Source organism: Salvelinus alpinus, chromosome 9 (genome assembly GCF_045679555.1).
Source record: "Salvelinus alpinus chromosome 9, SLU_Salpinus.1, whole genome shotgun sequence".
Lineage (NCBI taxonomy): Eukaryota > Metazoa > Chordata > Actinopteri > Salmoniformes > Salmonidae > Salvelinus > Salvelinus alpinus.
In genome coordinates, this window is record NC_092094.1 from 61,889,354 (window position 1) to 61,912,288 (window position 22,935).

General features: G+C 43.7%; 1 protein-coding gene across 5 annotated transcripts in view; it reads left to right on the top strand.

Annotated features, from left to right (window-relative positions):
- The window catches only part of osbpl5 (oxysterol binding protein-like 5), a 110,510-nt gene extending 94,963 nt beyond the window's left edge, over nucleotides 1–15,547 (top strand). For all 5 annotated transcript variants that reach the window (XM_071326846.1, XM_071326849.1, XM_071326845.1 and 2 more), the window contains 8 exons: nucleotides 2,127–2,224; nucleotides 7,385–7,474; nucleotides 7,889–8,025; nucleotides 8,120–8,299; nucleotides 8,541–8,676; nucleotides 8,925–9,039; nucleotides 10,572–10,674; nucleotides 12,478–15,547. In XM_071326846.1, the coding sequence (XP_071182947.1) occupies nucleotides 2,127–2,224; nucleotides 7,385–7,474; nucleotides 7,889–8,025; nucleotides 8,120–8,299; nucleotides 8,541–8,676; nucleotides 8,925–9,039; nucleotides 10,572–10,674; nucleotides 12,478–12,613 (995 nt within the window). In that variant the 3' untranslated portion in view covers nucleotides 12,614–15,547. The remainder of the gene's footprint in view (nucleotides 1–2,126; nucleotides 2,225–7,384; nucleotides 7,475–7,888; nucleotides 8,026–8,119; nucleotides 8,300–8,540; nucleotides 8,677–8,924; nucleotides 9,040–10,571; nucleotides 10,675–12,477) is intronic.
- The last annotated feature ends 7,388 nt before the right edge of the window (nucleotides 15,548–22,935 follow it).

Consider the following 22,935-nt stretch of genomic DNA (forward strand, 5'->3'; position numbering starts at 1 on the left):
TGTGTAGCCTAATCCAAGTAGGCCAAGTAGGCCAGAGTAGAATGATAAGACGGCTTTGATTCATACTGTTTTAAAGATTATAACTACAATGGACCAACACAATAGAATGGCCCGCCACGTAATTCGTACACTATTGGTGGTTACATAATTATACATTGCTCGCGTACCTTCACTCATCAACTTACCCTTTCTCCCCATCATACTTAACTTCATTTGTTATGCGTGTGAAATTAGTTTAGGTTCAGATTCGAGGGAATTATCTGGGTGATTATCAGCGATGCACTGCATATTCCAGTGTCAGGAGAAGGAGCGGAGCATGCCCTACTGTCAGGAGAAAGAGGGGCAACTGGGGACAACCATTCTAATAATGACAAGCCCTCCTAAAACTGGTTATAACTCCGGTTTTGTTTGTGATATTAAGATTCTAACAACGACAGTGTGTTATAAACTTTTTTAGGAAAAGTCAAGGACGGAGGGGGGCATTAATGAAAAACATTGGCTGCTTTAGCGGTTCTAGTGTTAAAGGCTTGTCTTTTATGATCTGCTTATTCCAGTGCCTGCGTAATGGCCTTTGTCTTACTTTCATAATACAGTTGAAGTCGGAAGTTTACCTACACTTAATTAAAACTCGTTTTTCAAGCACTTCCAAGAAGTGGGCCGCAACTGAATAGATGTTTGAATGATTCCCTTAATTTGTTCAGAGCACTTTGAATAGCGCTTATTTAGGTACGCAAGAATGCTTCTTTTTCCAGACTGTCCTTGAAAAAGATCACGTCTCGATATGTTTTGAATTTGTTTTTAAATCGGACCATTTTTATACCCCCTCTCCTTGAATTTTCTTTGCGTCACAGTCATATTTCTGTCGAAATCTGATTGTTTTTTGCAAATTCCTTTGATTCGACAGAATTGGGTGTAGGGCAAACTGTTGTCTCTTATCAGCGTTGAAGCTCTGCTAGCTAGCTACAAGCCAGTGATTTGTTTAGCAAAGCAATGTCAAATTAATATATTTATTTGAATTAACACCTGGGTCAAAACATGAGAAAATAACGACCAGTCTGCTTGGGTAGCAACTTAAGAACGCAAAAGTTGTCTGATGCGGGCCTGGAGGCAAGGGGAAATAATGGCAGTGAGTGGCCAGTGTGAGAGCTCACTCAAGTTATTGGCAGCCCCTAACATGGAGAACCGAAAGTGCTAGAGTGCCATTTTAGCAGGCTACGATTTGAGTGGGATGTATTCTCAGCCAAAGAGGCAAACACTGGCTGTCACCAACCAGCACCAGACCATGGACAGTTCTTCCCGTCGTGTGCCATCAACGGAAACGTTACTATTAACATAACAAACTAGCTTTGTTAGCTTGGACTCGTCAACCATAATAGTTGTTGCCTATGTAGGCCTTTTAGATATTTATTAAATCATTATTTATGGAAGTTCTTGTCTCATCATCATTAAATCTCTGCTAGCTAGATTCCAGTGATTTGTTTAGCATAGCAACGTCGAATTAATAGAATTAACAAATGACCAACCCGCTTTGACTTGCACATTCAGAATGCAAAAACTATTTTACTCGTTAAAATGTTAACGAGAATTCTTTTATTCATATTTGTATAACTATGTTGGCAACCATTTACTAAAAGCAATTATTGCTTGAGTACCCAGGGATTATCGTGTGATAACTCCCTCCGAAGGGCTGTTCCCGGGCCTCGGCTTTGCCTTGGGCCTAAGAACAGCCCTTAGTCAGGAGTTATAGTACGATAACCTTACTGCTTAAACACCCAGTCCCCTTATCTGATTATCAGCTGGGTCTGAAAAACAAGATTCTCTTCCTCAATGTGCCGCGAACTCAAAATAGATGAAAAGCCGCAATTATCAAGCGTTCTTATTTTGCATAACCAAAATGCCTATTATGTAGATGGGTAATCGAGCATGGCCCATTTACTGACTGCTTACTGTCTAAAGTGTGTACTTCTTTCCAACTGCTTTCTGTCTGAAGTGGCTTGCCTTGTAGCTCCTGTATTTACACTGTTGTTCTGGCTCTGTTGCGTTCGCTGCCCTTTTATATCGTTCATGATAGGAGTGTTTCTACGTGTGTGTGTGTGTGTAAATGTTGCTCCTTGTTTCTATATTAGGTATTCTGTATGGCACCATGACACTGGAGCTGGGAGGGAAGATCACTATTGAGTGTGAGAAAACCAAATATGTGGCAGAACTGGAGTTCAAGTTGAAGGTATGTGTGTGTTTGTGTGTGTGTGTGTACTTCCTAAGTTCGCATCTTTTCCATGTTGTGCAGAAACATACATACGAAATAAATAAAAACAGACTTTGGTGAAACAACTGCGCAGTGAGAGGAAAAAGAAAACTAGAGGCAGACCCATATACAGTTGAAGTCGGAAGTTTACATACACTTAGGTTGGAGTCATTAAAACTCGTTTTTCAACCACTTCACAAAGTTCTTGTTAACAAACTAGTTTTGGCAAGTCAGTTAGGACATCTACTTTGTGCGTGACATTTTTCCAACAATTGTTTACAGACAGATTATTTCACTTATAATTCACTGTATCACAATTCCAGTGGGTCAGAAGTGTACATACACTAAGTTGACTGTGCCTTTAAACAGCTTGGAAAATTCCAGAAAATGATGTCATGGCTTTAGAAGCTTCTGATAGGCTAATTGACATAATTTGAGTCAATTGGAGGTGTACCTGTGGATGTATTTCAAGGGCTACCTTCAAACTCGGTGCCTCTTTGCTTGACATCATGGGGAAATCAAAAGAAATCAGCCAAGACCCCAGAAAAAAATATGTAGACCTCCACAAGTCTGGTTCATCCTTGGGAGCAATTTCCAAACGCCTGAAGGGACCACGTTCATCTGTACAAACAATAGTACGCAAGTATATGGGACCACGCAGCCGTCATACCGCTCAGGAAGGAGACGCCTTCTGTCTCCTAGAGATTAACATACTTTGGTTGCGAAAAGTGCAAATCAATCCCAGAACAACAGCAAAGGACCTTGTGAAGATGCTGGAGGAAACCGGTACAAAAGTATCTATATCCACAGTAAAACGAGTCCTATATCATTTACATTACATTTAAGTCATTTAGCAGACGCTCTTATCCAGAGCGACTTACAAATTGGTGCATTCACCTTATGATATCCAGTGGAACAACCACTTTACAATAGTGCATCTAACTCTTTTAAGGGGGGGGGGGGGTTAGAAGGATTACTTTATCCTATCCTAGGTATTCCTTAAAGAGGTGGGGTTTCAGGTGTCTCCGGAAGGTGGTGATTGACTCCGCTGACCTGGCGTCGTGAGGGAGTTTGTTCCACCATTGGGGTGCCAGAGCAGCGAACAGTTTTGACTGGGCTGAGCGGGAACTGTACTTCCTCAGAGGTAGGGAGGCGAGCAGGCCAGAGGTGGATGAACGCAGTGCCCTTGTTTGGGTGTAGGGCCTGATCAGAGCCTGAAGGTACGGTGGTGCCGTTCCCCTCACAGCTCCGTAGGCAAGCACCATGGTCTTGTAGCGGATGCGAGCTTCAACTGGAAGCCAGTGGAGAGAGCGGAGGAGCGGGGTGACGTGAGAGAACTTGGGAAAGTTGAACACCAGACGGGCTGCGGCGTTCTGGATGAGTTGTAGGGGTTTAATGGCACAGGCAGGGAGCCCAGCCAACAGCGAGTTGCAGTAATCCAGACGGGAGATGACAAGTGCCTGGATTAGGACCTGCGCCGCTTCCTGCGTGAGGCAGGGTCGTACTCTGCGAATGTTGTAGAGCATGAACCTACAGGAACGGGTCACCGCCTTGATGTTAGTTGAGAACGACAGGGTGTTGTCCAGGATCACGCCAAGGTTCTTAGCACTCTGGGAGGAGGACACAATGGAGTTGTCAACCGTGATGGCGAGATCATGGAACGGGCAGTCCTTCCCCGGGAGGAAGAGCAGCTCCGTCTTGCCGAGGTTCAGCTTGAGGTGGTGATCCGTCATCCACACTGATATGTCTGCCAGACATGCAGAGATGCGATTCACCACCTGGTTATCAGAGGGGGGAAAGGAGAAGATTAATTGTGTGTCGTCTGCATAGCAATGATAGGAGAGACCATGTGAGGATATGACAGAGCCAAGTGACTTGGTGTATAGCGAGAATAGGAGAGGGCCTAGAACAGAGCCCTGGGGGACACCAGTGGTGAGAGCACGTGGTGCGGAGACAGATTCTCGCCACGCCACCTGGTAGGAGCGACCTGTCAGGTAGGACGCAATCCAAGCGTGGGCCGCGCCGGAGATGCCCAGCTCGGAGAGGGTGGAGAGGAGGATCTGATGGTTCACAGTATCAAAGGCAGCCGATAGGTCTAGAAGGATGAGAGCAGAGGAGAGAGAGTTAGCTTTAGCAGTGCGGAGCGCCTCCGTGACACAGAGAAGAGCAGTCTCAGTTGAATGACTAGTCTTGAAACCTGACTGATTTGGATCAAGAAGGTCATTCTGAGAGAGATAGCAGGAGAGCTGGCCAAGGACGGCACGTTCAAGAGTTTTGGAGAGAAAAGAAAGAAGGGATACTGGTCTGTAGTTGTTGACATCGGAGGGATCGAGTGTAGGTTTTTTCAGAAGGGGTGCAACTCTCGCTCTCTTGAAGACGGAAGGGACGTAGCCAGCGGTCAAGGATGAGTTGATGAGCGAGGTGAGGTAAGGGAGAAGGTCTCCGGAAATGGTCTGGAGAAGAGAGGAGGGGATAGGGTCAAGCGGGCAGGTTGTTGGGCGGCCGGCCGTCACAAGACGCGAGATTTCATCTGGAGAGAGAGGGGAGAAAGAGGTCAAAGCACAGGGTAGGGCAGTGTGAGCAGAACCAGCGGTGTCGTTTGACTTAGCAAACGAGGATCGGATGTCGTCGACCTTCTTTTCAAAATGGTTGACGAAGTCATCAGCAGAGAGGGAGGAGGGGGGAGGAGGGGGAGGAGGATTCAGGAGGGAGGAGAAGGTGGCAAAGAGCTTCCTAGGGTTAGAGGCAGATGCTTGGAATTTAGAGTGGTAGAAATTGGCTTTAGCAGCAGAGACAGAAGAGGAGAATGTAGAGAGGAGGGAGTGAAAGGATGCCAGGTCCGCAGGGAGGCGAGTTTTCCTCCATTTCCGCTCGGCTGCCCGGAGCCCTGTTCTGTGAGCTCGCAATGAGTCGTCGAGCCACGGAGCAGGAGGGGAGGACCGAGCCGGCCTGGAGGATAGGGGACATAGAGAGTCAAAGGATGCAGAAAGGGAGGAGAGGAGGGTTGAGGAGGCAGAATCAGGAGATAGGTTGGAGAAGGTTTGAGCAGAGGGAAGAGATGATAGGATGGAAGAGGAGAGAGTAGCGGGGGAGAGAGAGCGAAGGTTGGGACGGCGCGATACCATCCGAGTAGGGGCAGTGTGGGAAGTGTTGGATGAGAGCGAGAGGGAAAAGGATACAAGGTAATGGTCGGAGACTTGGAGGGGAGTTGCAATGAGATTAGTGGAAGAACAGCATCTAGTAAAGATGAGGTCAAGCGTATTGCCTGCCTTGTGAGTAGGGGGGGAAGGTGAGAGGGTGAGGTCAAAAGAGGAGAGGAGTGGAAAGAAGGAGGCAGAGAGGAATGAGTCAAAGGTAGACGTGGGGAGGTTAAAGTCACCCAGAACTGTGAGAGGTGAGCCATCCTCAGGAAAGGAACTTATCAGGGCGTCAAGCTCATTGATGAACTCTCCAAGGGAACCTGGAGGGCGATAAATCTCGACATAACCTGAAAGGCCGCTCAGCAAGGAAGAAGCCAATGCTCCAAAACCGCCATAAAAAAGCCAGACTATGGTTTGCAACTGCACATGGGGACAAAGATCGTACTTTTTGGAGAAATGTCCTCTGGTCTGATGAAACAAAAATAGAACTGTTTGGCCATAATGACCATCGTTATGTTTGGAGGAAAAAGGGGGAGGCTTGCAAGCCGAAGAACACCATCTCAACCGTGAAGCACGGGGCTGGCAGCATCATGTTGTGGGGGTGCTTTGCTGCAGGAGGGACTGGTGCAATTCACAAAATAGATTGCATCATGAGGTAGGAAAATGATGTGGATATATTGAAGCAACATCTCAAGACATCAGTCAGGAAGTTAAAGCTTGGACGCAAATGGGTCTTCCAAATGGACAATGACACCAAGCATACTTACAAAGTTGTAGCAAAATGGCTTAAGGACAACAAAGTCAAGGTATTGGAGTGGCCATTACAAAGCCCTGACCTCAATCCTATAGAACATTTGTAGGCAGAACTGAAAAAGTGTGTGCGAGCAAGGAGGCCTACAAACCAGCTCTGTCAGGAGGAATGGGCCAAAATGCACCCAACTTATTGTGGGAGGCTACCCGAAACGACGTTTGACCCAAGTTAAACAATTTAAAGGCAATGCTACCAAATACTAATTGAGTTTATGTAAACTTCTGACCCACTGGGAATGTGATGAAAGAAAATAAAGCTGAAATAAATCATTCTCTCTATTATTATTCTGACATTTCACATTCTTAAAATAAAGTGGTGATCCTATCTGACCTAAGACAGGGAATTTTTACTCGAATTAAATAAATGTCAGGAATTGTGAAAAACTGAGTTGAAATGTATTTGGCTATGGTGTATGTAAACTTCTGACTTCAACTGTATCGTTTCACCGACTTTATAGGCTGATATTGTCCTTTTAACGATATATCGATATCATCCGATAATTCCACCGATAACCAATATTTAAAAAAAATAAAAAGTTATCTGAACACTTGTGGCCATGATGTCATTACTGTCACAATGTAAGAAATCAACATTTGAAACATATTTCTTGGACAATTGCTTTTTTGGATAGCAATTTACGTGGAAAATTTTACCTTTTCATTTCCCCGCTGTAAAACAGTATATCAGCAGATAACGTTTTGTCCCCCAAAAAAATCGGAAATCAGTATCAGACCCAAGAAAACCCATATCGGCCGGGCTCAAAAAAAAAACAACTGAATGGATTGTAGGCAGCTTCTCTACCAAACAAAAGTAATTATTTTATGAATTAAATTAACTAGCCACTGGATGAAAGCAAATAGAAAGACAAAACAGTAAAGGGGCCAGAAAAAAACTGGGGTGAGTGCTGTGACGGTTGGTTATTTGAACTGAGTTTGATGGGGTTCGTCCAAAAGGTACTGTTTAAAATGTTTTATTATGTTTACATTTACTGTTAAATCAGATGAAATCCCGGTCTGACTGTGACACATCGCACACGTGGGAGGGAGGGAGGGAGGACAAGTTCACATACATACCAGAGCTTACATGCGGTAGATTCAGAACAAGTTGGCTCATAAGGTCTAGGATCAGGGTTGTTCTGTTCTTGCTCTAGTCACCTGTAGGGGACGGTCTTCTCTCTCTGTCTTGTAGCCCTTCCTGGGAGGCTCCAGCAGTGTGAACGTGATCTCGGGAAAGATCCAGCAGGGAGACGAGCTGCTGGCCACTGTGGACGGACACTGGGTAAGAGTACATGCATGCATCTCCCTCTCTCCCCTCTCTCACTCTCTCTTATGTGCATGTGCTATCACAATATCCCTCTCTTTCTCTCTCACACACACACACACACACACACTATATCCCCATCTCTCCCCTGTTTGTTATTGAAAGTGTCTGTGTGTTGTTGTCAGGATTGAAAGGTGTTTCTCCAGGAGGAGAGGTCAGCAAGAGGTGTTCTGATGTGACGTGTTGATATATGGATGGATGGATGGATGGATGGATGGATGGATGGATTAATGGACGACATACAATAGCATTGGCAATGTAAAAAAATAAGGCATATGTGTAAATAGCACAAAACATATTAAAGGTTGTGTGTGTGTGTGTGCGTGTGTGCGTGCGCGTGTGTGTGCGGTGTGTGTGCGCGTGTGTGATCAGGATGGTGAGGTGTTCCTACAGGAGAAGAAGTCAGGGCAGCAGGAGCACCTGTGGAACCCTACTCCAGAGGTCCGCAGCACCAGACTGAAGAGGCAGGTGGTACAGCTGGACCAGCAAGGGCAGTTTGAGTCGGAGAGGTAAGGACACACACCACAGTGTTCTGTCTGTAGGTTTTTACATACATTGGATGGAAGCTTTCCTAAGACCTTTGTCTGTCTGTGTGCCTTGCAGGCTGTGGCAGCATGTGACCAGGGCTATAGTGGACCGTGACCAGAACCAGGCAACCCAGGAAAAGTTCGTACTGGAGGAGGCTCAGAGGAATCAGGCCAAAGACCGTGGAGACCAACCTTGGCGCCCCAGACTCTTCAACCTGGACTCTGTCACCAACGAATGGACATACACACACATAGAGTATGTACACAGCACACCACCAAATGGTCATACACACACACAGATAGATAGAGTGCGTACACACACACACACACACACACACACACACACACACACACACACACACACACACACCAAATGGCATTACAAATATAACAGAACTAATACAGACATTGCATCCACACTGGCACACAAACCCCAGAATACATTTCCCCACCTGAAGCTCTGGTATGTATGTGAACTTGCCCTCCCTCTTCTCCAGCACACGGCCGTGGGACCCTGAGCGCTGTCTGGTGCAGTTTGAGAAGCACGGGGTGATCCAGACCAAGGAGAAATCACAGAGACGACATAAAGGACTGGCGTACAGCCGCGCCTCAGCCTGGGCTAGCCAGCAGAAGGTAAGAGAGAGAGACACACAGATGTTCCCTCTTTCCATCTTAGTTTCTTTGCCAAACTGACTAGTTCTAACCATAGAATTTCAATTAGACTGGACACTCACCGCAGTCTTCTGGTGTTTGTGGACCAGTTGCCATAATGGATATGCCATTTACAATAGTCTGGCTTCAATGTGTAGTTTTGTGAAAATTGGACATTACAGGTGTGTGTGTGTGTGTTTGGCGTGGTCTTGCGTGCCCGTGTCTCTCAGGCCCAGGTGAATGGGAAACACAGGAAAGGCAGCAGCCAGCCGTCTAGCTGCAGCCAGAACACTGAGAGCAGCAGCACTACACCAGAACCTACACACGAGTCCTCTGATAATGAAGGTAAGACACGCACACATTCACCACACCAGAACCTACACACGAGTCCTCTGATAAGGAAGGTAAGACACACACATTCACCACGTCAGAACCTACACACGAGTCCTCTGATAATGAAGGTAAGACACGCACACATTCACCACGTCACAACCTACACACGAGTCCTCTGATAAGGAAGGTAAGACGCACACATTCACCACGTCAGAACCTACACACGAGTCCTCTGATAAGGAAGGTAAGACACACACATTCACCACGTCAGAACCTACACACGAGTCCTCTGATAATGAAGGTAAGACGCACACATTCACCACGTCAGAACCTACACACGAGTCCTCTGATAATGAAGGTAAGACACGCACACATTCACCATGTCAAAACCTACACACGAGTCCTCTGATAATGAAGATAAGACACGCACACATTCACCACGTCAAAACCTACACACGAGTCCTCTGATAATGAAGGTAAGACACACACATTCACCACGTCAGAACCTACACACGAGTCCTCTGATAATGAAGGTAAGACACGCACACATTCACCACGTCAGAACCTACACACGAGTCCTCTGATAAGGAAGGTAAGACACACACATTCACCACGTCAGAACCTACACACGAGTCCTCTGATAATGAAGGTAAGACACGCACACATTCACCACGTCAGAACCTACACACGAGTCCTCTGATAATGAAGGTAAGACACGCACACATTCACCACACCAGAACCTACACACGAGTCCTCTGATAAGGAAGGTAAGACACACACATTCACCACATCAGAACCTACACACGAGTCCTCTGATAATGAAGGTAAGACACACACATTCACCACGTCAGAACCTACACACGAGTCCTCTGATAATGAAGGTAAGACACGCACACATTCACCACGTCAGAACCTACACACGAGTCCTCTGATAAGGAAGGTAAGACACACACATTCACCACGTCAGAACCTACACTCGAGTCCTCTGATAATGAAGGTAAGACACGCACACATTCACCACGTCACAACCTACACACGAGTCCTCTGATAAGGAAGGTAAGACGCACACATTCACCACGTCAGAACCTACACACGAGTCCTCTGATAAGGAAGGTAAGACACACACATTCACCACGTCAGAACCTACACACGAGTCCTCTGATAATGAAGGTAAGACGCACACATTCACCACGTCAGAACCTACACACGAGTCCTCTGATAATGAAGGTAAGACACGCACACATTCACCACGTCAGAACCTACACACGAGTCCTCTGATAATGAAGGTAAGACACGCACACATTCACCATGTCAAAACCTACACACGAGTCCTCTGATAATGAAGGTAAGACACGCACACATTCACCACGTCAGAACCTACACACGAGTCCTCTGATAATGAAGGTAAGTCAAAAACACACTTGCTCACAGGCATGCATGTACATACACACACACACACATGATGCCCATACATCTCGCCTTGTCTTATCCTCAGACTATCAGTCAACCAAACATAGATTTTCTCTCCCTTGTCACATTACTAGGGTACCTGAGCCAGTGTGCACGGTGCAACAAGGAAGTGAAGAACATCGCCCTCATAGAGGCCTCCATCGCATCCGTACAGAAGACACAGCAAGACATCCAGAGGTAAGAGAGAGCGCGCGCATTTTTTTTTAAACACAAAAGATCATTTAACAGACGCTCTTATCCAGAGGGACTTACAGGAGCAATTAGGGTAAAGTGCCTTGCTCAAGGGCACAACGACACACACATATACCGTGCCTTCGGGAAGAATTCAGACCCCTTGACTTTTGACATTTTGTTACGTTACAGCCTTAATCTGAAATGGATTAAATAAAAAAACATATCCAGCAATCTACACAATACCCCACAAATAAAAAATGAAAACAGTAATACCTTATTTACATAAGTATTCAGACCCTTTACTATGAGACTGGAAATTGAGCTCAGGTGCATCCTGTTTCCATTGATCATCCTTGAGATGGACTCCCAAGTTGTAGAAACACCTGTGGTAAATCTAATTGATTGGACATGATTTGGAAAGGCACACACCTGTCTATGTAAGGTCCCATAGTTGACAGTGCATGTCAGAGCAAAACCAAGCCATGAGGTCGAAGGAACTGTCCGTAGAGCTCCGAGACAGGATTGTGTCAATGCACAGATCTGGGGAAGGGTACCAAAACATTCCTGCAGCATTGAAGGTCCCTAAGAACACAGTGGCCTCCATCATTCTTAAATGGAAGAAGTTAGGAACCACCAATTCTCTTCCTAGAGCTGGCCGCCCGGCCAAACTGAACAATCGGAGGAGAAGGGCCTTGGTCAGGGAGGTAACCTAGAACCCGATGGTCACTCTGACAGAGCTCCAGAGTTCCTCTGTCGAGATGGGAGAACCTTCCAGAAGGACAACCATCTCTTCACCACTCCACCAATCAGGCATTGGTGGTAGTGGCCAGACAGAAGCCACTCCTCAGTAAAAGGCACAGGACAGCTTGGAGTTTGCCAAAAGGCACATAAAGGACTCTCAAGCCATGAGAAACAAGATTCTCTGGTCTGATGAAAGATTGAACTCTTTGGCCTGAATGCCACGCGTCACGTCTGGAGGAAACTTGGCACCATCACTACGGAGAAGCATGGTGGTGACACCATAATGCTATGGGGATGTTTTTCAGCGGCAGGGGCTGGGAGACTGGTCAGGGTCAAGGCAAAGATGAATGGAGCAAAGTACAGAGAGATCCTTGATGAAAACCTGCTCCAGAGCGCTCAGGACCTCAGACAAGGGGCGAAGGTTCACCTTCCAACAGGACAACGACCCTGAGCACACAACCAAAGCAACATAGGAATGGCTACGGGACAAGTCTCTGAATGTCCTTGAGTGGCCCAGCCAGAGCCTGGACTTGAACCCGATCAAACATCTCTGGAGAGACCTGACAGAGCTTGAAAGGATATGCAGAGAAGAATGTGAGAAACTCCCCAAATTAAGGTGTGCCAAGCTTGTAGCGTCATACCCAAGAAGGCTGTAATCGCTGCCAAAGGTGCTTCAACAAAGTACTGAGTAAAGGGTCTGAATACTAATGTAAATGTGATATTTAAAATTTTCTAAAAACCTGTTTTTGCTTTGTCGTTATGGGGTATTGTGTGTGTAGATTGATGAGGGGGAAAAACGATTTAATCAATTAGAATAAGGCTGTAACCTAACAAAATGTGGGGAAAGTAATGGGGTCTGAATTCTTTCCGAAGGCACACAATAAACAGGACGCTGCAAGATGGAGATGATAGAGCAACTCTGCCCCCTCCTGGTCAACTTGGGCACCTTCAGTTTTAGCAGGTTTTCAAGTTGTCGTAGTTGTCGTAGTTCATACCAATGCTGGGATAGGAAAGATTTTAGAACTTTGATAGATGACTGAAACTCTCCTGCCTGTCCTTCCGTAGGAACCTGATAGCGTTGGGTCGTCAACTGGGCCGTCGCCGGGAGACTGAGGACAATGTGACACTAACTGGACGCCACTGTTTCATCCTGTGTGTCCTCCTGCTCTCCCAACTCTTCCTCAACTACATTTTCACCTGAACTAGCCTGTGACAGGAGAAGTTACCCCTCCCCCCCAGGCACGGATCTAGGATCAGCTCAACACTCCCTATTAACCCTGACCTTAACTATTAGATGGAGAAGAAGCAACAGTGACCTTTGATCAGCGTCTAGGGGCAGCTTCGTCCTGTTCTCCTGATTACGGGAGGGCCACACGTGCCATAGCAATAAACACAGCCACCCACAGCCACCACTCACCTGCCAACCAGAGCGGAGCAGAGCGCCCTCCAGTGTAGCCAGACAGCACGGCACCCAAGCACTTTGGACTGAGAAGACCACGACAGAAAGAGAAGATCAGAAAAAGAAAGAGTGGACTGACTGAGGGGTTTTTCTAAAAGATGAATGAGAGAATAGGGACTGAATGAGCTTTTTTTTATAGGAATGAGAAGGTATTATTGTTTTACAGAAGAGGATGTTCCACCTGTCTTTTATTAATGGATGTGTACTTTTTATACTCCCTCCTGCAATACTATTGTGTGTGTGTGTGTGTGTGTTGTGTGTACGTACAGTAGGCCCTATGTGGCATTGATGGACTACGGCTTGGAGTCCTTAATAGTCCGCCTTCACTACAGACTTTGGGCCTTAACGCTAAAGCCACAAAGAAGAGAAAACAATGTGACGTCGACAAAACAAAGTGAACTCGAGATAAGAAAAAGAAACTTCCAATAATGCATTTGTCTTTCTGTGTAGATCTATAATATGTAATTGTTTGGGCGTTCTGACCAAATTCACGTAGACATATGTGCTATAGATCTGTCACTGATTGAAAGCAAGTCTATGAAGCCGTAGATATGTTCTATGTGCTTTATTTCTATGCTTCCCATGAAGTTTTTGCGTCTTTCGCTTTCGGTTTTGTACACTAGCTTCAAACAGCTGAAAATACGAAATATATTTCCCAGCGGTTTAGATGGTACAATTATACTCTACACTATACTTGCTTGTTTTGTCACGAACTGAAATTTGGCGAATTAGAATTTTTGCAACCAGGAAACGATTTCCGCGTAGTGCATCTTTAATAATGATGATGATTTTACCAAAACAGTATTTATAACCTGAAAGGTAAAGAGTACTTGTTTACAGGTTTGTGTGTGTGTGTGTGTGTGTGTGTTTATATTGACATATATAAACGAAGGGTAGGCAGAGAGCGGCAGGTTAGAAAGTCAAAAGGGATGTGTGTCTGTCTGCGTATGCCTGTAAGCGACATCAGGGAATGGATTTATAGCACTGCTCTGGTGTAGACCATGACACTAGTGTAGACAATCAGTCATAGAGGACAGATGGTTGGCGGTGTAGAGAGAATGAACAGGGGAAGAGAAAAAAGGGAAACAACGAAAGACTGTTAAAGGTATAGGATAATGGGGTTGTCGACGGGTCGGACGGCGCTGTTTGGAAGAACTGTTCTAGATGCGATTACAATTTCTTGGGGGTCAATATACCCATATGTATATATTAGTCTGGAGCACACACACACACACAAGCACTGTGTTACCAATGAGATTCAGAATGTATTTATTGTGTGATTCACCTTGATTTACGGATCATACTCCGCTTGGAAGATGGATGCAAGTGGTGACAATCGCGAGTAAGTTTGTTCTCCCAGGTGTGTATGTTTGCCTCCCGTGTTCGTTTGGCACCAAACAGGAAAATGGACTGAAACAGGAAGGGACACTGGACTAATTTCCGTTCGGGTTTTAAAATGGGTTGTACCCTATTGAACGTGACCCAGGTGTACCAGGGGAACCAGGTCTGTGATCTAGCCTTGGGATGTTACTCGTACGTACGGACAGTCAGGCAAGTAGGAGTCAAACAGGGTCAAAATTGAAAAACCAACGTCATTGGTTGGTGTAAACTTGCCCTTGTCCAGGCACCCAATGGGGAAGAGGAGACGAAGGAAGTAGCAATTCGACTTTGAATGCTTTGATTCACAGTTTGTTCTCTTGTTTTGCACTCTACTGTCATGTACACAGATCTTTTTGTCATATGAGAATGAAAGAAAATGATTTAAAAAAAAAAAAAAAAATGTTCATACCTGTTGCATACTGTAGCACTACAGTAAACATTGACATTTTGCCTGGACACCCATTCTTGCTCTTTTGATTGAGTTTCTCCACTAAATGGTCAGTGCTGAAAGTCACGTCTGGTTATACAGTGTTGCAAGGAAAGTCATACAGCATAGACGCTAGGCAGGTTTCCGTAGACCCAGGTTTATCCGACAAATGATGATGGAAACTGTTTTTTTGAATAAATGATTGGCGAATAATTGAAGGTACGCAGGTCCCTTGATGTCATCACCTAACTACAAAACTCCACTTCGTTGATTTAATTATAAATTCCTACTGCTTGCTAAATAAACAACGTCAACTATCAAAAGAATGTGTCTGCAAAACAAGGATTGTCCTGACTTTCAAGAATGCAAGTTTCGCCGTCGAATTACTTCAGAAACACTTTTAGCCACTTCATTTTCACTTGACACCTTTTTGGTATTTTGCACCAGTTTCCGTCTCTACCGAGGCACGGTCTGGACGATGGCAAAACATGTCATAATAATAATTGATTGAACTTACATTTCTAGACACCCAAAGCTCTTCAAAGTGTAAGGAGAAACTCACCACCCTAACCCCACTTCCATACTCTTTTATTTGTATTTATTTTATTGGCCAATCCCACAGCAAAGTCACTTCGTTTGACTTTTTTACAGTTTGATAAAACGTATGCAGTTAAAACAGGACAATAAGCACCCCGCCCCATGGGATCTTTATTGACCACAGAGTTGGGACACCCATTTGAAGTCCCCATCTTCTTCAATCTTATTGAGGAACATTCCATTGTAAAGTTAGTACTTCAACATTATTCAAATGTAAAATAATGTTGTCAAAGTGTATGGTATAAAATGACAGTGATCTGTCTTTGAACTTACAGCCTCGTTCATTCCAGCAGCACATTTCTCGTTGGTTTTTGTTTGTCTTTCATCTGGTGAGATTCATATGTCTTTGTCTTAAAAATGGAACACAATTTAAATGGGTAGACTTTTACTGTCTCAACTGAATTTTTTTTCCTGCCAAAGGCTGTACATCTGTTGAAGGTCAAGAATAGTGTATGTTACTATTAGAGTGAAAGGCTTGTAGGGAAACTAACAACGTTGCTCTATCGAATAGAAGAACTCTTCTGTACTTGGAATGGAATCCCTTATACTTGCTAGCTCATTTTAGATAAGAGTAGCAAAAGTTAGCTACTAGTTATCTAAAAAAGAAAACACAACTTACCCTTTTACCCAAAACTTTTGTCCTTTCTCAATGTTCTGAATTTTAGTGACATTGCCCATTATTTTTCCCGAATGTATTTAGTTATTTAGACCTCAAACTTGAACTTGAGATATGCCATTTTGAAAGTTAGGTGTTTCCTGCGGACCGGAATACAAGTCATCACACTCCCTCATCTGATTGGTCGGGTAGGCAGGCCTCTGAGCTGGCATATGCGTCATCACACTCCCTCTTCTGATTGGTCGAGTAGGCGGGCCTTCTGACTTTGTGGCTCTGGTAACTAGTGAAGCCCATACAGACAACTGCAGGACTGTCCCCCTGTGTTAGTCCTCTGATCTCCACTAGAGAGCGCTGTTGGCTTGAGTTACCAGAAGGGATTCAAGGAAGCCCAATGACTAAAGGCACAGTGACAAGAGCATAGAGAGTGGTCTAGGGCAGAGTCATCAAAATCCATCAACATTTAGCTGTTGCTATATGGTAGAAAAAAGATAATCAATCTATAGGGCAAGTTAGGTAATATATAGACAATGTATTTACTAGGACAAGTTCTGTAGCCATACGGTAACTTATGGATCATGGATCCATAGGGCATGTACTTTAGCTCAGGGAGCCCTCCCACGATGTACCAGGGCTGATCTGAGGCCTGCTAAGAGGGGCGTGTCAGGACAGCTGTGTGTGTGTGTGTGTGGAGGAAAGGAATGGCTGAGGGATTACGAGGAAGCTTCTTCAGCTAAACACACTGGCTTCAACACATGCCTGTTATTCAAAGGAGATCAGCTTTGCCTGCAACTCCTGCTGACCACACACCCTGAGGATGCTCCCTAAAATCAGTGGTACATTTTACACACACACACTGATGTGACGAGTCTCCCTCTGTTATCTTACACGCACACGCTCAGAGACACCGTATCTCTGTCATTGGGATATGAAAATAACTCATTGACATGGGGCGGCAGGTAGCCTAGTGGTTAGAGTGTAGGGGTGGCAGGTAGCCTAGTGGTTAGAGCGTTGGGCCAGTAACCGAAAGGTTGCTAGATCAAATCCCCGAGCTGACAAGGTAAAAATCTGTCGTTCTGCCCCTGACCAAGGCAGTTAACCCACTGTTCCTAGGCCACTGTTCCTTGCCTAGTTAAATAAATAAATAAAATATATATGTCATGTCACTGATTCAAGGGTTTCTACATCATCACTCAAGAAATAAGCATTTGTTTTAAAGCCTTTGGCTTTCTTTTATTATCCATGTAAAAATGTATTTGATCAAATCTATGCAAAAGATAATGTAAACACTTAACCGTGTAATATGGCAGAGTGGTTTCATTTGAAACGCTTCTTGACAACAAACCTGTCAATGTTTTAGCATGCAACAGGAAAAACAAAGCAGGCTAACTGTGGCTAAAAGTGGTATGTCATAGTCATGGTCAAACTAAGGTAAGCAAACCGCTGTTTCCAGAGTTTGCATTCCACTTTTTTGGCGTCATCCTTTACTACAATGAAATGCTGCTATACTGCAGACTTTCCCCACATTTTGTCTTAAATAGGCCTATTAAAAGTAGCTACCGTATGTACCGGTTGGTAAGTCTTAGGCTGCAATTAGGCTAAATAACAACCGCTAAATAAGTCATCTGCTCATGAATAATAGAAAACTTAATTACTCTAACATTTTTTTGTCTTTTCCACCTCCTTCCTTGACTTTTCCTGAATAAGTCTTTGTAACAAACTGTCTTTGTTAAAATCTTATCACAAACAGTATGATGGGGGAGAAAGGGTGAGTTGATGAGCGAGTGCATGCGAACAATGCACAATTATGTAATTACCAGAACAGGGCAGGCCATTCTATTGTATTGATCTATTCCAATTACAATCTCAAAATGGTATGTACCCTAATTTATATCAGTCCACCGAATCCAAGCCGTCTTATCAGTCTACTCTGGCCTACTTGGAGTACACAGTGATAGTGCGTATTTGACAGTGCAAGAAGACTGCAAAATCGGAACGAAATCGACTCAGATGGTGGGTAAGAAATGTATCATGACATCTCTAATGAGTAATTCATCTGATTCTGAGCCTCAACCTGAACCCTACACCTCCAAGGCCTAAGCACAAAAAAAAAGCCAGAACACTGAGTAGGTGTCCACGCCACCCCCAAACGAGACGGTGAGAGAGGATAGAAGAATCCCGCACTGTTTGGATAGGATAGAACAATCCGGTGACAATGCTACAGGCCGACTATCAGCGCAAACGTCACAGAGAGCAGGCCCTACATCTCAAGCAAAGAAACTAGATTAGCGAAGCGCTCGCCAGCTTTTGTTATGTGACACGGACAAGCTCCAACTGATGCTGTTGCGGGAAGACGCACACCATGCAAGCACGAGCTGACAATAATTGATCGTTTTTTTTGTCTGTCATATCAACACTTATATTCATTATAATGCCATTATTGCTTTTGTACTGATTTTCGCAATTTATCAAGCACACTTGGCGCTTATAATGAAGGTTTTGACTACTGGTGCTTTCATCATTTGACCCCCCCATCTGGCTGACCAAGTGTCTTGGTGTTTAGATTTATTTAGTTGACTTTACAAAAGAAGCCGTCACTGCATTCCAACACATATGCTTTCTCTTTCATAGTTGAAACAAATGCACTATCACAAATAGAAATGAACAATACATTTTTTATTTTTTTTTATTTTTTTTACACAGTAACTTAAAATAATGAAAATGCTCGTGTATTATTTGAAATTTATATTTTTGGGGTATTCTAATGTCACCTAAGACTTTCGTAAACACAACCTATGGATTTTGTTTTGCGAAAGCATATCTGAAATGTTGCAACCACACTAAAAAGTCTGAAATCATTTGGACTATATTTCAAGTGTGGCTGCTTCATCAGGTTTTTTTTATTGGGGTCATTCCTATCAAGGCAAGATTATTCCATTGTGACTGGCATTCTTGTGTGTTATTTGGCCAATATCCCACAGGCTTTCTTCTTATGCACGATGCGAAGCGGAGTTGTATATTAGCCATTTACCACAAACCCCATGAGGGTTTTATAGACCGGTTACCAACATATTAAAACAATGAGTTACGTATTTTCATAAGAAAATGTATTTTGATAAATACATGTATACTATTTCAAATATTCAGAACAAAAATCTGGTTTCTATGCAATCCAAGAATGGTTGCTTATCCAGTCTGGCTAACCTTTCATCTGTGGGCTTACGTTCTGTCACTTGCTAGCTAGCCATTGACTTGTTAGATAGCTTTTGCAGATAAAATGACAGCAAACTAGCTTCATTTTTGTTAGTTTTAGCTGTTTTATCTGGACTTTTCTTTGGATATTTCTATAATAATAATGCTGATGCATTATTTTGCCTGGGTCTGGTCAGACAAGCTGCTGTCTCACCAGGACATCCTTCACTCTTTATGGTAGGCTACAGCCAGGGGAGATCACATTTCTACATTGCAACATTGTTGCCGAGGTCGGAGAGGCAGACAACAAGGTTTATACAACCTCCCGCTGTTGCAAACCAAATGCTAGGCTACAAGCAAGGGGAAATAATGTGTTAATCGAAGCCTTATTGCTTTTCTCTTGTCATTTGCCGTGGTATGCATAGTGACACTTAAAACAACTATTTTTGCATCATACCTGTGGTATATCGTCTCATATACACATGGCTGCGATGCTGTTTTAGCCAATCAGAATCCAGGATCCAAACTACTCAGTTTATAAATGCCTATGCTCTATGCTATATTTTGGTTTGGAAGTGTATTGTTTTTCATTTTAGCATGCAAGTTTGTCAAGAATCTTGGGTGCAGCCATAGGTTGGCCTGGGCGTGCATAGGCCCACCCACTTGGGAGCTAGGCCCACCCACAGGGGAGCCAGGTCCAGCCAATCAGAATGAGTTTTTCCTTCAAAAAAGGGATTTATTACAGACAGAAATACTCCTCAGCACCCCCCTTCCTCAGATGATCCCGCAGGTGAAGAAGCCAGATGTGGAGGTCCTAGGCTGGTGTGGTTACACGTGGCCTGCGGTTCTGCGGCTGGTTGGATGTACTGCCAAATTCTCTGAAACGACATTGGAGGCGGCTAATGGTGGAGAAATTAACATTCAAATCTCTGGCAACAGCTCCGTTGGACATTTCTGCAGTCGGCACGCCAATTGTAGGCTCCCTCAATTTCTCCCTCAAGACATCTGTGGCATTGTGTTGTGTGACAAAGTGGCTTTTTATTGTACCCAGCACAAGGTGCACCTGTGTAATTATGATGCTGTTTATTCAGCTTCTTGATATGCCACGCCTTATCTTGGCAAAGGAGAAATGCTCACTAACAGGGACATAAACAAATTCGTGCACAAAATTTGAGAGAAATAAGCTTTTTGTACTTATGGAACATTTCTGGGATCTTTTATTTCAGCTAATGAAACATGGGACCAACACTTTACATGTTGCCTTTATATTTTTGTTCAGTATATATCACACACTCTTTCAAGACACTCGTCCTCTCTCACACTTCCTAACTGCACTCATCCGTTTCCTCCCTCGCTCTTTGTTAGAGAATGCACTTGAGTTGTTCAGTGAATAACTGGCATGTTTAGCTGTCAGGGCTGTCCAAACACAGACAGTGTTTTTTTATTGAGCCAATCAATATTATTGTTAAGACATTTTTTTACTTTTTATTGGTCCCCTGTAGTCTTTTTACATACATGGCACTTTTTTATTACACAGTAGTTGCATAGCAAAATATACTAATGAGCAACCGTTAATAATTTTTAAAAAAATGCAAAAAGACTGCAATGCATTTCATAGCAGTTTCCATTCACGCAAAACATGATTGCGTTGCAGGACATGTTGAACGAAACGCTAAATGTGGTTTTAATCATGACACAAAAAGCAACTGTTTCTGATGATGTAAATGCAAACTTGCATATTGAGATACAAAGACTGTGGACAGTGCTAAAATAAGGCAAATTATGCCTTGCAATGTTGGTAGCCTACTTTTAACTACCTACTTTTGTCCTGCTTGTGTTGAGGTAGAATTGCAACCAAATATATTTGGCACACTTGCACTTCTTAAATCATTCCCAATTTCTTATAAAATAAGTTGAAATCAAAATAAAATGTGTGGAAAAGCTTGCTGTACCTTTCTACTGGAAGTTTGGCCCACTCTTCTGCTGAAAACGACTTAAATTCTGCAATGTTTGAGGGGTGCCGTCCACCAACTGCTGTTTTCCGATCTCGCCATAAGTTATCAATGGGATTCAGATCTGAACTCAACTCCACAGTCTAGTGTATGTTTTTAAAGGGATACTTCAGTACTTGGGGATTTTGGGTAATTTATGTGACTGTGAAGATTGTTGACATGGCTGAAAGTATTAGCAAATAGCTAGCTAGCCTACATAGCTAAGTGTGGTGAGACTTGTGTTGCATCGACCGACTACCATCACTTGTCCAATATCGAATATGGTTTGTGGGTGTACTGTAAAAATATGCAAATAACAAACCAAGGAAGTGGTCGGCTATAATCTTTCCATTGAATGAACCGGACCGATTGAAACTATGGCTATCTGCCCTAAATATATATAACACTTCAACCAACGACCTCAGAAAGTCAGTAGTTGGCTCCAGGGGTTGGAACCGGTTCAGGGAACAGAACTGAAAAAAATATGTTTTCAGAGACACAGAATCAGAACCACGTACGAAAGTGATCTAAACTGTTCCGGAACAGAACCGTTATTTTTAAAAGCATGGGAACCGGTTAATACCGTTATTTTACGTTCCAGGCATTTTTTTGTGGGACTGCACAAAAAAATGCAACAAAGCGCCCATGTCACTCAGAAACGTATTCCAGTGTCTGCCAGCCTGACAGAAAATCTTTGCCAGTGTGTGTGCCAGGGTTTCCATTCGAAAAATTTGCCGCTGGACAACGTCACGGGGAAGATTTTAGAAATGTACATTTGAGAAATATACCAGACATCCATATGTATTCAGATCCGACCTGGCGCAACCAGCGCCATCAATAAACGAGGGATATTGGCCAAATGAGTCACATTTACTTGTCCTTAAAAACAGCCTATAACAAATTACAAATACACCATTTCTTGTGTTTTGATGTGTAGCATAAACAACATTTTATAGCCTATTTTATTTGTATTGTTTTTTACTTTCCTAAAACAATAATTGTCCACCTCACAGTCAAAACATATTTTAGATTCTTCAAAGTAGCCACCATTTGCCTTGACAGCTTTGCACACTCTTGGTATTCTCTCAACCAGCTTCATGAGGTAGCCACCTGGAATGCATTTAAATTAACAGGTGTGCCTTGTTAAAAGTACATTTGTGGAATTTCTTTAATTCTTAATGTGTTTGAGCCAATCAGTTGTTGTGACAAGGTAGGAGTGGTATACAGAAGATAGCCCTATTTGGTAAAAGACCAAGTCCATATTATGGCAAGAACAGCTAAATTAAGAAAATTGAAATGACAAGAACTTCAGAACTTTGAAAGTTTCTTCAAGTGCAGTCGCAAAAACCATTAAGCGCTATGATGAAACTGGCTCTCATGAGGACAGCCACAATAAAGGAAGACCCAGAGTTACCTCTGCTGCACAGGATAAGTTCATTAGAGTAAACTGCACCTCAAATTGCAGCCCAAATAAATGCTTCACAGAGTTCAAGTAACAGACTGTCATGGTTCCACCTGTCACCAGATGACGTCAGAGACTGTCCTAGAGACATTAACGACACTCAGGTGAGTCCTATTTACTCATAATTTCCCTGTTAAAAGAGGTGTGTTTTCTCTTGTCCTTTGCAGAATCTTGCATTGTTTACCGTGTGCGTTCATTTCGTGAGTTAGTTTGAGTCTTAGTGTTTGTTGTTTTTTCAAGTGTACTGTGATCCTGCGGCTACCGTTTCTCAGTAAAGTATTATATTTATCCTTAACCACTGATTCCTCGTCTGGTCTCTTTTCTGCACCTGGGTCCAACCTTACCACGTTAAACCGACACATCTCAACATCAACTGTTCAGAGGAGACTCCGTGAATCAGGC